This window comes from Hyperolius riggenbachi, chromosome 5 (assembly GCF_040937935.1).
Source record: "Hyperolius riggenbachi isolate aHypRig1 chromosome 5, aHypRig1.pri, whole genome shotgun sequence".
Classification (NCBI taxonomy): domain Eukaryota; kingdom Metazoa; phylum Chordata; class Amphibia; order Anura; family Hyperoliidae; genus Hyperolius; species Hyperolius riggenbachi.
The window spans coordinates 334,828,320-334,841,974 of NC_090650.1; the positions used below are offsets into that span (position 1 = coordinate 334,828,320).

Genomic DNA, 13,655 nt, shown 5'->3' on the forward strand with positions numbered 1-13,655 from the left:
ATACAGGAAAGTAGCACTATAGAATAACGCTGTAATACAGAAGCACTACTAGTGCAAATTGCAGGGAAACATGACAGTGAGGCTAGAGTTGCTCATTCCTTTGGCTGATTGGTACCAGTTTGAAGGACCCTTTTGTCCTAAGTGCAGAGATACACAAGTGCCTTCCAGGACAGGTGTGGAGAAAAAGATCATTTCTGAAACACTCAAACAAGCACGTACTGTACCACTGCCGGGAAATATTTTATTTTAAAGCACCCCCACAGTAGTTACATAATTCATACAAAAGCTTCACTGTGTAATGGTTTTAATTTTTTAGCATGATCCTTTAAACATCCACATGTCACGGTCTCCTGTATTATCACCCCTGCATCTACGCTGACGGACTTTTGTAACTATAAATTCACAATAGGGGAAGCCTTGTCAGGTAAATGAATAACAGATGGCTTGCCCTACTCTCCATAACTCCCGAACTCACGCGCTGTTTCCTATACTCTGGCGCCGCTGCATAGAAAGGACCCCCGCACTTTCTGCCCTGCAGGCATTGGATGAGGCAGGTGTCATAGTGATGGGTTGTTCATGAACGAGCCGGCTCTAAGAGCCGGCTCTTTGCTGTGAACGACAAGAGCCAGCTCTCCGTTTTAAAAGAGCCGATGCCTCAGCAGCCCCACACAGCTCTGATTTGCTATGTAATACAGGGCGCTGAGGCATGCTGGGAGATGTAGTCCTCCTCTTGCAGTTAGTAGGAGTGTATGGGGCAGAGCAGAGCAGTAGCAGGAGGGATTGCCCCAGTCAGCGAAGCAGTCTGGAGTTGTCATGGAGACGGGGAGGGGCTTTTACTCCGATTCGGAGTGGGGTCCAGTGAAATTTAATGAAGAGCCGATTGAGAGCCGTAAGAGCCGGCTCTTTGATGGGAGCCGATTCAGAAGAGCCGATTATCTGAGAAGAGCCGGAATTCCCATCACTAAGGTGTCAGCGCAGACACGCGGGATGAGCCGCTCTCCCCCTATGTCATTGCAAGGAGGCTGAGTAGCGGCGATTGAATAGACAGAACGGCTCCATCGGCTCACCGCGCAGCCCCGTCATCAGAGGCAGAGTAGCAGGACTGAGCCGTAGTTATGGGAAGTCCGGCTCTTTTTAATGAATCGAGTCTAGACAGTAGTGATGGAAAGTCCGCCTCTTTTCAGTGAATCGATTCACTGAAAAGAGGCGGACTTTCCATCACTACTGTCCAGACTCGATTCATTAAAAAGAGCCGGACTTCCCATAACTACGGCTCAGTCCTGCTACTCTGCCTCTGATGACGGGGCTGCGCGGTGAGCCGATGGAGCCGTTCTGTCTATTCAATCGCCGCTACTCAGCCTCCTTGCAATGACATAGGGGGAGAGCGGCTCATCCCGCGTGTCTGCGCTGACACCTGCCTCATCCAATGCCTGCAGGGCAGAAAGTGCGGGGGTCCTTTCTATGCAGTAGAGATGGGAAGTTCGGATCTTTTCAATGATCCGGATGATTCGAATCGGATCATTGAAAAGATCCGGATCTTTGATCCGAATCTCGGATCATTTGACTACGGAAGCATTTCGGGGGTGAAATGACTAGCAGGACAGGAGAAGGGGAGGGGGGTGGACACTGAGAGAAGGGGAGAAGATGGACAGAGGGCAGGGAGTGGACAGAGAAGGGAGGAGGGACTAGCAGAGAGCAGAAATGTTTGTTTGCACACAATACCCACAAGCTGCAATCATACAATAGCTTTACATGTATTTCACCTATATGCTCATCTGTGTACTTTGCATGCAAATGTCGCACAGTGAAAGAAAGCATTCCTCAAAGTAAAGTGCAGCTGTTTAGGGAGATCATATTGCGCTGCAATCACAGTGCCTGCAAAGTTACTGAGCTGTGCTAAGCCAAAAGTTTCCAATGTGATCACTGTGCACAACTACGGAACAGACAGCCTATAATGAGCAGCACATTGCAGCCAGTATGTGTGCTCTACACATATCTGGCAGTGGCACCCATGTCCCCTCTCTCTCATCTACCTGTCTCCCTGCAAGGCTGGCCCCCCTCCAACAGAGCGATCCATCTCTGCTCTGCTTCCAGGACCCCGCTGCCCGCTGAGAGGGGGCGTGTCGCTCCTTGCTCCGCCCCTTTTTCTATCCGAATCACTCATTTTGATGATTCGGATGATTCGACTCACAAAATAGATTCGGATCAAAGATCCGAATCGTTCATGATCCGGACAACACTACTATGCAGCGGCGCCAGAGTATAGGAAACAGCGCGTGAGTTCGGGAGTTATGGAGAGTAGGGCAAGCCATCTGTTATTCATTTACCTGACAAGGCTTCCCCTATTGTGAATTTATAGTTACAAAAGTCTGTCAATGTAGATGCAGGGGTGTCGGATACAGGAGACAGTGACATGTGGATGTTTAAAGGATCATGCTAAAAAATTAAAACCATTACACAGTGAAGCTTTTGTATGAGTGATGGAACTACTGTGGGGGTGCTTCAAAATAAAAGGTTTCCCGGTAGTGGTGCTTTAAGCACCACAGTAACCATCCAGGACAACTCCCTTTTTTATTGCATATTATATTCCATACAAATTCTAAGTTAAATGTCCTTAGACTTCTTCTGAAGGACATTATTTGATTGCTAAGTAATTCTACATGTACAATAAAACCTGGAATTTTATCAGAAAATTGTTATTGCCATGGAAATGGTATTAATTGTGATAAGAGAAAATAATGGTCTTGGAACTGCACCACAGTGCCCATGCTGCAATGTGTATAATGTTCCAGCACCAAATGAGACGGCAAGCATTTATTAAAAGCACAAAAAAAAGAATGTCAGAGTGGTTTGATCATTTAAGAATACACATTGAACCTAATCGATCCATCTATATCTCCCTCAAGAAGTATGTATATGTACTATTTAAAGGGTGTTGTAATATTCAAAATAAAAAAAATTGCCAAAAAAGAGTGCCTCAAAAAAGGAAACCACTTTAAAAAAAAAATATATATAGGCCGCTGTATGTCCTATTATTTTTTTCTATTTTACTTGGTCTGGGTACCTTTGCCTAACCGCAGGAATGGTGCACAGTTGTAAGGGTTGTTTTTTTAGCTACATTAACAAGCTTATCTCAGCAGTCAAATAACAGAAAACTTCCTATTTCGAATAAGATAAGAAAACTATGACAAGAAAGTAATTGAATCTCCCCTCTGTCTAGGTCATATTTGCTGTGGTAGGCCAGTAAGCTGTTACATAGGAAAGGAAAATTATCCCTTTAGCTAGGTTAAAAAAAAGAGGCAGAAGTGATTTCACTTTTGGCACCACATAGAAACAGTAAAGATTAAAGGAAACCAGCAGAAATATTTTACTTTTTTCACATCACATTTCTCCTAAATCTGACAGTGAACACTAGAAACAACAGGATAGGTAATATAAATAAGTCATTTCTTATTGGATGATTTTTTTCCATTAATATGGAGTTTCATCCCACCTTAAGAGACTCACTGGTGTGTGCAGAAAAGTATGGGACTGCAACAAGATCCTTACCTGAATACATGCAATAAATGGTGGGTAATAAGACACAGTGTTGCTCAAAAACTGATCGAACTGATGACGCAGCTTTGCGGTGATGTCCTTCATCTCAGAGAGACTACTGTTAGTCTTCTTTTCCTCCAGGACTCCAGTAAACAAAGAACTGAATAACTGCTTTGCTAGAGTTGGGTCCTTCTACAGAAGGGGAGAAATGCGTATTTTTTACAAAAATTTTTATATTAGAGACTGTAACAATGACACTTAAACATGCAACCAGAGCCGGCACTACCATAGAAGCAAAAGGGGCAAATGCCCCAGAGCCTCTGACCTCTGCTGGGCCCCCCAGGTGGTCTTTCTGACTGTTCCCATATGCCTGTATGTTCAGCTCAGCTGCAGTGGCAGGCAGACCCACACTGGCCAGGGGGGAAGGGGGGCAATCTCCCCCAGGCCTCCTTTCATTCAGTGATTTAGGGCTGGTCTGGTGTCTGGTGTATTCAGCTTTGTTGTTGTAAGGCAATGTGAAACACTGGGCTAGCTGATAAAAGTGCAATTAGAGAGCAGGCAAGCTGGTAAGTATACACAGCATGATGCAGAGCTTGTCTGGAGGGTCAGTGGGCAAACATCTGTTTGGCCTCTGCCCATTGTTATAGTGACTGCATGTGCGGATAAGGTGTAATACATGTTTAAAAGTTTTTGACAGTCCCTAGACTCCAGGAGGGCTGCTTTCTGACTGCAGGAACATTAACACATACATTTTTACGCATTACTGGTTCAATGCTTAAAATGTACGCATTGAACCAGTAATGCGTAAAAATGTGTGTGTTATTGTTCCTGCACTAGCGGGAATGCGTAAAAATGTACGCAATGCGTCCCGCCGTCCTCTGAGGTCGGCAAGCTGCCAGCGGGGGACTGGAGCAGCAGTGAGTGACTACAAGGGCACAGGATGGCTGCATGGGGCTGGTAGAAGCCCCAGGTAAGTGAAACTCATTTTTTTATTTTGCTTGAACCTTCCCTTTAATAAAAGTGCAATCCTGGTGATTTTTTTAAAATGTCTGAAAGTTGACTGAATAGCTTGTTGGAACATGGCATACATAGCTTTGTGGGACATTCTTGGGCAACACTTAATTAATTTCTTTACTGATTTATTCTGCTGGTATGTCTCTGTTCTGTTCCAAGGGGGGTGTCCACCAACAAATCTCTGCAGAGGGGCCTGATGTAGTTACACCCCTACCCAGCTGCCTTGTAATAACTCTCCTGTCCCTGCAGCAGCTCCATCCCTTGCTCGCTCTTCAGCCACGCTGCCTGCCTCTATGACCCTGTGCATGTTATTTACATGTGGCGGATGGAAGAGACACAGGCAGCAAGGCTGAAGGCAAAGCACAGGATGGAGCAGCTGATACAGGTGAGTTGTTACAAGGCAGCTGAGCTACACAATGTGCGGGGGCCATGGGAGAAGTCTATGCGAGACCACGAAGGGCAGCAGTCGGTTCGGGGGCTGACTTCGCTGGGGGGGGGGAAATGTAGGGGGGCCCCAAGTTACTTTTGCCCCAGGGCACCCGAGTGGCTTAAACCGGCCCTGCATGCAACGTGATGTACTTGAAATGAAAGCTGTGTGTACACTTTAGATGCTGCTGCTTTTAACTATTTCCTTGACTTCCTCACCTTGCTGAAGTCTCATATCATCCTACATTTATTGGGGAACTGGCTCATATGCTTCACAGAACGTGCTGCCAGAGGTTCTGAAAATGAGAAGTCACATATCGAGTAACATGGCAAAGTACAGTGGGTGCCAGAGGAAGCCCCACTGAGCAGTTTCCCAGGTAGCGTATCCTCCTGTGCAGCTCTGCATCTTTTCTGAACTTTTGACACCATGCTCTGTGCTGGGCTCTCAAATTAGGAAATACCATAGGAACAGGGACCAAATGCAAAGTCATTTGGAGAAGAGGTTGGTAAATTGGTAACAAGGCTATTAAGAGAGACACTAAAGCTGTAATAGATATCTGTGAGGTGGAGAATCTAAGGCACTGTGCTGTTGGACGTCAGGGTGGAAGAGGTTCCTGTGCCATGGGTAATGTGTATGGGAGATCATTGTGGAGTGAAAGAGGGGTGGGGAGCAAAAACGTGTCCACATAAGAAGGTAGGTCAGAAAATCGGATTCTGGTTTGACCCACTGCTAAAGCTGAAGAAAAACTGCTTTCAGGCAAGACTGCGAGTCAAATGTTTAAAGCTAATGGAAAGGCAAAAGAAAAAACAACACATACTTACCTAAGGAGATGGAAGACTCTGGGTCCTATCAAGCCTTTCTGTTCCGCTCAAGGTCTCCTCCGTTTGAATCTCTAGACATGGGAGGCTTCGGAAGTCTTCAAGAGCAAAGTGTTCCCGAAGACGGGTGGCTCTGGACTGCGCTTACGTGCTAGCGCAGGCGCAGTACGGAACCGCCAGTCTTCGGGAGCACTCAGGCTCCCGAAGACTTCAAAAGCCTCCTGCAGCGGCAAAGAGCACTATTCGACCGATCGGCTGAATACTACTACCGGGGGAGCTAGCGTTGGAACACAGGGGCTGTGAGAGGAGCAAGAAGGCTCTATAAGACCCAGAGCTGTCCCTCCCCTTAGATAAGTATATGTCCGACTTTTTTAAGTTTACCCAAACCGAAGCTTGGATACACAAACTCAGATACTTACCTAAAGAGAGGGAAGCCTCGGGATACTATTGAGGCTTCTCTCTCTATTCTTATATCCCCCGTCGCTGAGCGATTAGATGCATTGTTGCTAATCAGATTGGGGCCATGCGGTTCCTCTTCCTTATTCATGGCCATGCAATAGCTGATTGAGCCCAACCGTGCATGCGCTGTAAGCCAGAGCCGCGGGCTCCGTGCTACTGCACATGAGCGGGCAGGCTTGCTCGGCTACAGCACTTACCATTAATACAGAAGTGGAACTGTGGCCCTAATTGGGAGGGGAGCCGTGCTGTGCAACGAGTGGCTGCAGACAAGAGGGAAGCCTCAATAGGATCCTGAGGCTTTCCTCTCTTCAGGGTAAGAACTTGTTTTTAACCCAAGCTTCGGCTCGGGTTCACTTTAAAGGAATACTGTAGGGGGTCCGGGGAAAATGAGTTGAACTTACCCGGGCTTCTAATAGTCCCTCGCAGACATCCTGTGCCCACGCAGTCACTTACCGATGCTCCGGCCCGCCTCCGGTTCACTTCTAGAATTTCAGACTTTAAAGTCTGAAAACCACTACGCCTGCATTGCTGTGTCCTCACTCCTGCTGATGTCACCAGGAGCGTACTGCGCAGGCTCAGTATGGTCTTCGCCAGGACACGGCAACGCAGGCGCAGTGGTTTTCAGACTTTAAAGTCTGAAATTCCAGAAGTGAACGGAGGCGGGGCCAGAGTATCAGTGAGTGGATGCGCTAGCACAGGATGTCTGCTGGGGACCATTAGAAGCCCCGGGAAATTTCAACTAATTTTCCCCCTGACCCCCCCCCCTACACTATTCCTTTAAGATCTGGGTATGGCCTGCTGATTGTGGGTCAAGTTTAGATCTGAACAAGTAAACTGTGGTTTTTGGTCGATTCTACTTTTCTCACTATTTTTTATTATTTGTGGATGCTTGAAACAAAAATCTACAATTATAAAAGTCATAAGTAAAGTTTAATACACATCTTGGCCTCTGAAAGACATAAAAATTAAATATTACTAATACAGCTGGTCTGGATCTGAAAATGACGACTGCTGCCTGTACACCAGTACCGGGAGCTACAGTATTTGTTCTCAGGATCAGCTCTCGAAAGTTGTGTATTAACCCCCTTATTTATTATTTAAAGATGTATGTACAGTGGCTTGCAAAAGTACTCGGCCCCCTTGAAGTTTTCCACATTTTGTCACATTACTGCCACAAACATGAATCAATTGTATTGAAATTCCACGTGAAATACCAATACAAAGTGGTGTACACGTGAGAAGTGGAATGAAAATCATACATCATTCCAAACATTTTTTACAAATAAATAACTGCAAAGTGGGGTGTGCGTAATTGTTCAGCCCCCTGAGTCAATAGTCTTTTAGGGTATGTCTCTACCAGCTTTGCGCATCTAGAGACTGAAATCCTTGCCCATTCTTCTTTGCAAAACAGCTCCAGCTCAGTCAGATTAGATGGGCAGCGTTTGTGAACAGCAGTTTTCATATCTTGCCACAGATTCTCGATTGGATTTAGATCTGAACTTTGACTGGGCCATTCTAACACATGGATAGGTTTTGTTTTAAACCATTCCATTGTTGGCCTGGCTTTATGTTTAGGGTCGTTGTCCTGCTGGAAGGTGAACCTCCGTCCCAGTCTCCAGTCTTTTGCAGACTCCAAGAGGTTTTCTTCCAAGACTGCCCTGTATTTGGCTCCATCCATCTTCCCATCAACTCTGACCAGCTTCCCTGTCCCTGCTGAAGAGAAGCACCCCCAGAGCATGATGGTGCCACCACCATATTTGACAGTGGGGATGGTGTGTTCAGAGTGATGTGCAGTGTTAGTTTTCCGCCACACATAGCGTTTTGCATTTTGTCCAAAAAGTTCTGTTTTGATCTCATCTGACCAGAGCACCTTCTTCCATATATTTGCTGGGTTCCCCACATGGCTTGTGGCAAACTGCAAACGGGAATTCTTATGCTTTTCTGTTAACAACGGCTTTCTTCTTGCCATTCTTCCATAAAGGCCAACTTTGTGCAGTGCATGACTAATAGTTGTCCTATATACAGATTCCTCCACCTGAGCTGTAGATCTCTGCAGCTCGTCCAGAGTCACCATGGGCCTCTTGACTGCATTTCTGATCAGCGCTCTCCTTGTTCGGCCTGTGAGTTTAGGTGGACGGCCTTGTCTAAGTAGTTTTACAGTTGTGCCGTACTCCTTCCATTTCTGAATGATAGTTTGAACAGTGCTCTGTGGGATGTTCAAAGCTTTGGAAATCTTTTTGTAGCCAAAGCCTGCTTTAAATTTCTCAATAACTTTATCCCTGACCTGTCTGGTGTGTTCTTTGGACTTCATGGTGTTGTTGCTCCCAATATCCTCTTAGACAACCTCTGAGGCCGTCACAGAGCAGCTGTATTTGTACTGACATTAGACTACACACAGGTGCACTCCATTTAGTCATTAGCACTCATCAAGCAATGTCTATGGGCAACTGACTGCACTCAGACCAAAGGTGGCTAAATAATTATGCACACCCCACTTTGCAGTTATTGATTTGTAAAAAATGTTTGGAATCATGTATGATTTTTGTTCCACTTCTCACGTGTACACCACTTTGTATTGGTCTTTCACATGGAATTTCAATACAATTGATTCATGTTTGTGGCAGTAATGTGAAAAAATGTGGAAAACTTCAAGGGGGCCGAATACTTTTGCAAGCCGATGGATGGATGGATGGATGGATGGATGGATGGATGGATGGATGGATGGATGGATAGATAGATATACACACATATACAGGACCTTCTCAAAAAAATTGCATATTGTGATAAAGTTCATTATTTTCTGTAATGTACTGATAAACATTACACTTTCATATATTTTAGATTAATTACACACAACTGAAGTAGTTCAAGCCTTTTATTGTTTTAATATTGATGATTCATGAAAACCCAAAATTCCTATAAAAAAATTAGCATATTTCATCCTAACCAATAAAAAAAAGTCAACCTTCAAATAATTATGTTCAGTTATGCACTCAACTTGGTCGGGAATCCTTTTGCAGAAATGACTGCTTCAATGTGGCGTGGCATGGAGGCAATCAGCCTGTGGCACTGCTCAGGTGTTATGGAGGCCCAGAGTGTTGGGTCTTGCATCTCTCAACTTTCTCTTCACAATATCCCACAGATTCTCTATGGGGTTCAGGTCAGGAGAGTTGGCAGGCCAATTGAGCACAGTAATACCATGGTCAGTAAACCATTTACCAGAGGTTTTGGCACTGTGAGCAGGTGCCAGGTCGTGCTGTAAAATGAAATCTTCATCTCCATAAAGCTTTTCAGCAGATGGAAGCATGACGTGTTCCAAAATCTCCTGATAGCTAGCTGCATTGACCCTGATAAAACACAGTGGACCAACACCAGCAGCTGACATGGCACCCCAGACCACTGACTGTGGGTACTTGACACTGGACTTCAGGACTTTTGGCATTTCCCTCTCCCCAGTCTTCCTCCAGACTCTGGCACCTGGATTTCCGAATGACATGCAAACGTTTCTTTCATCCGAAAAAAGTACTTTGGACCACTGAGCAACAGTCCAGTGCTGCTTCTCTGTAGCCCAGGTCAGGCGCTTCTGCTGCGGTTTCTGGTTCAAAAGTGGCTTGACCTGGGGAATGCGGCACCTGTAGCCCATTTCCTGCACACACCTGTACACGGTGGCTCTGGATGTTTCTACTCCAGACTCAGTCCACAGCTTCCGCAGATCCCCCAAGGTCTGGAATCGGTCCTTCTCCACAATCTTCCTCAGGGTCTGGTCACCTCTTCTCGTTGTGCAGCGTTTTCTGCCACACTTTTTCCTCCCCACAGACTTCCCACTGAGGTGCCTTGATACAGCACTCTGGGAACAGCCTATTCGTTCAGAAATTTCTTTCTGTGTCTTACCCTCTTGCTTGAGGGTGTCAATGATGGCCTTCTGGACAGCAGTCAGGTCGGCAGTCTTACCCATGGTTGCGGTTTTGAGTAATGAACCAGGCTGGGAGTTTTTAAAAGCCTCAGGAATCTTTTGCAGGTGTTTAGAGTTAATTAGTTGATTCAGATGATTAGGTTAATAGCTCGTTTAGAGAAACTTTTCATGACATGCTAATTTTTTGAGATAGGAATTTTGGGTTTTCATGAGCTGTATGCCAAAATAATCAATATTAAAACAATAAATGGCTTGAACTACTTCAGTTGTGTGTAATGAATCTAAAATATATGAAAGTCTAATGGTTATCAGTACATTACAGAAAATAATGAACTTTATCACAATATGCAAATTTTTGAGAAGTATATATATATATATATATATATATATATATATATATATATATATATATATATATATATATATATTCTCAACAAAAAACCAAACACTGCACAAGCAATCAGAGCCCACCAACGGTTGGTGGGCAGAAAAGGTGAGGTGGTGAATCACGTGTGCTGAGTTGTACGGCACTGCAGCGAGCCCTTAAAGCTGCAGTGGCCTGAATTGTAAAAAAAAAAAAAATAGCCTGGTCACTAGGGGGGTGTAATCCTATGGTCCAGAAGTGGTTGAAATAATCCCAACAGGAAGTCTGCAAGTAACCATCGCATACACTTTTTCTCAGGTTTCCAGTTAGACATAGCGAAAGATGTAACTAACCTGTGCTAAAGCTTGAAGAGGTGCAATGAGAGCGCTGTATGCAATCTGAATATCTGGCAGGTCTCCTTGCCGATAGCTTCTGTACAGAGTGACTTGAGCATCTTGCTTTAGCTTTTGCTCAACTTTTGTTGTCTGAAATAAAATAATACATAGTCTGTAAATGCCTTGATACTGAGAGTTGTATATCGCTGGCAGATTCTTGCCTTATCATAAATATGTATTTATTTTTTTATAAGTATTTCAACATATGTATATTTCCCCTTGTATGGTTATAGCTTACTTAAAAATAATTTTTTCTTCTCTAAATGTGAACGCATTGATTGTATAGATCACATTTACTATTAAAACCCAGGGCTATTTTTAAGTAGAAATTTATTATCAATATCTGTGTAGAAAACTGACAATAAAATTCCCACCCATAAAACCACTGTGGCTAACTAAATGTGGCACCTGCAACATGTATAGATTATAAACAGTCCCAGAGTGCACTCCTTATAAAGACCAGCGCTGAGAAATTGTAAACTCTTCAGGCCTTTTTATTAGTCCACAGGACAAGTGACCGCCAGAGGAAGAAGGGTTGAGTGGGCGGTGCTCTGTCCTCTCGCCCTGTTCGCGTCCAAGCGTGCTGCAGCGCGCAAACTTAAAGCGCCATTTCCCCGCTGTTAACATGGCTGTGTACAGCAGGTCTCCATGTTCATTTGGAGGGTATTCCAGTGCAGTTCCGTGCGAGGTCACGTGAGTCTACTGAAAGTGTGATGCCCGAGTAGCCAAAAGGACTGAGAGGTTTGACACAAAATTATGTGGCTGTAATGCGCACATATATTTGTTTAATATAGAGGCATGCGAATTTTAGCACACAGGTTGAGGATGTAGATTTACCTCCTTCCTCTGGCGGACTAATAAATGGGCCTGAAGAGCTTACAATTTTTCAGTGCTGGTCTTTATAAGGAGTGCACTTCGGGACTGTGTATTCTATACATGTTACAGGTGCCACATTTAGTTAGCCCCAGTGGTTTTATGGGTGGGAATTTTATTGTGTCAGGTTTCTACACAGATATTTATAATAAATTGTGTAACATTTTTGCATATGCCCTGTGTTCCCTTATTTTGTATGATGTGACACTCAATTTTTAGGTTGAGAGGGGCTTAAGGGAAAGAAATCCTCCTGCGTGTCTAGGGCTGCTCGATTTTACGGAAAAATCGAAATTGCAATTTTTCTCTCAGAAGTTGCAATTTCGATTTTCCCCTTATTTGTTTTATAAAACAAGCTTTTGCATTTTAGGGCGGGGGGGGGGGGGGGGGGGGCGTTTCATGTTAAGACGATCTGGTGATCGTTTACTATCTGCAGCAGCTTACATTGTGCCCGCACTGCCCGTTGTCCGTAGTACCTTGTATCTGGCCCCGCTGTGCGCGATTGGCCAGAAGCAGTGAATATGCATTAGTGTCAATTTCTCCCCAATTATGAAAAAAATGATTGAAAACTTGCTTAATTCTGTACATCAAGCAATTGACAATCTACCACACACACACACACACACACCATACAATTTTGATAAAAATTGACCAGAAAAATACAACACTCTCGATCTTTTATCGAACAAAAATGGTAAACTCGATCAAATGAAAAAAAAAAAAAAAAGCTTTCGATTTTTCAGGACAACCAAGCATAATTATCGAATCGGATCTTTTAATTGCATGGCGTGTGGCCAAATTTAAGGCGGCCACACACCATACATTTTTTGTTTTTATTTTGATTCTATTTGAGCTCTCTGACCCAATTTTCAGGTTGATTGAAAGTTTGGATCAGAATCTTCGAGGTACCACACACATTTTTCGAAACTCCGGGATAAAAGATTGTAAACTTCAAAAAAATTGGTTGGTTACCTTAAAAAAAAAAAAAATACAAAAAAAAATTGAGGGAAATATGTACTGACTAGTTACATTTTTTCTCTTGTAGAAAACAATGTCAAAATCCATCACACACCATTCAATTATTGATAAAATTGGTCTGAATTTTCCAACATGACCAATCTAAAAAAAATAAAAAAAATAGAAAAAAAGATTTTTTGGGGGGACAACAGATCATATTTATCAAATTGGTGTAAAATTGGATCTTTTAATTGCATGGTGTGTGGCCATCTTTAGCCAGATCTGTTCATACAGCTCCAACTGTAACACCGTATCTGTTCACATCCACCGCACATATTGTATGTACCATTTTAAATGCACAAAGCTACAGAAGGCATTAAATTAATTTTAAAAATAATTTAAAACTTCTTTATTAATTACAAAGCATACCTTTTCTCTTTTCTGATGTGCCATTTCTTTTCTTGCGAACATGAAGCTAATCTTTTCTTGATCCTTTAAGAAACGTCTACGTAACCTTAATATTTCGGACCTTTCCACTATACCTGGGACAAGTGAACGAAATACATTTGTTATTTTGCATTTCTGTAAAAATATCTACCAATATTGGTCATGAGCTGTATATAAAAACTATCTGAAAAGCAGCATTATAAGGTAGTAAAAAAATCAACACAGCTAACAAAATTCATCCTTATTAATACTGAACAAAAGACCGCAACTGCAGAAAAGTGCAAGCACAGGGCAGTTTGTTTTATACTACTTACATGCAAGCTCCATGCAAAGCTATAGGTTTCATTCTTGTATTTATTTGACTGCAAGAGTTAATAAACCCGTGCATTATCTATGCAAATGAGGCAGTTGGACTAGCAGTCTAGGCAGCTCTTCTGAAAAGTAATTAAAGTGA

General features: G+C 43.5%; 1 protein-coding gene across 4 annotated transcripts in view; it reads right to left on the reverse strand.

Moving 5' to 3' along the window:
* Positions 1–13,655, reverse strand: part of PRKDC (protein kinase, DNA-activated, catalytic subunit) — a 270,531-nt gene that overhangs the window by 82,476 nt on the left and 174,400 nt on the right. For all 4 annotated transcript variants that reach the window (XR_011020922.1, XM_068237357.1, XM_068237356.1 and 1 more), the window contains 3 exons: positions 13,184–13,296; positions 10,886–11,017; positions 3,550–3,729 (listed from right to left, as the gene is read on the reverse strand). Coding sequence is in view for 3 of the 4 variants with exons in the window: in XM_068237357.1 (XP_068093458.1) it covers positions 3,550–3,729; positions 10,886–11,017; positions 13,184–13,296 (425 nt within the window). In the remaining variant the exon portion in view is untranslated. The remainder of the gene's footprint in view (positions 1–3,549; positions 3,730–10,885; positions 11,018–13,183; positions 13,297–13,655) is intronic.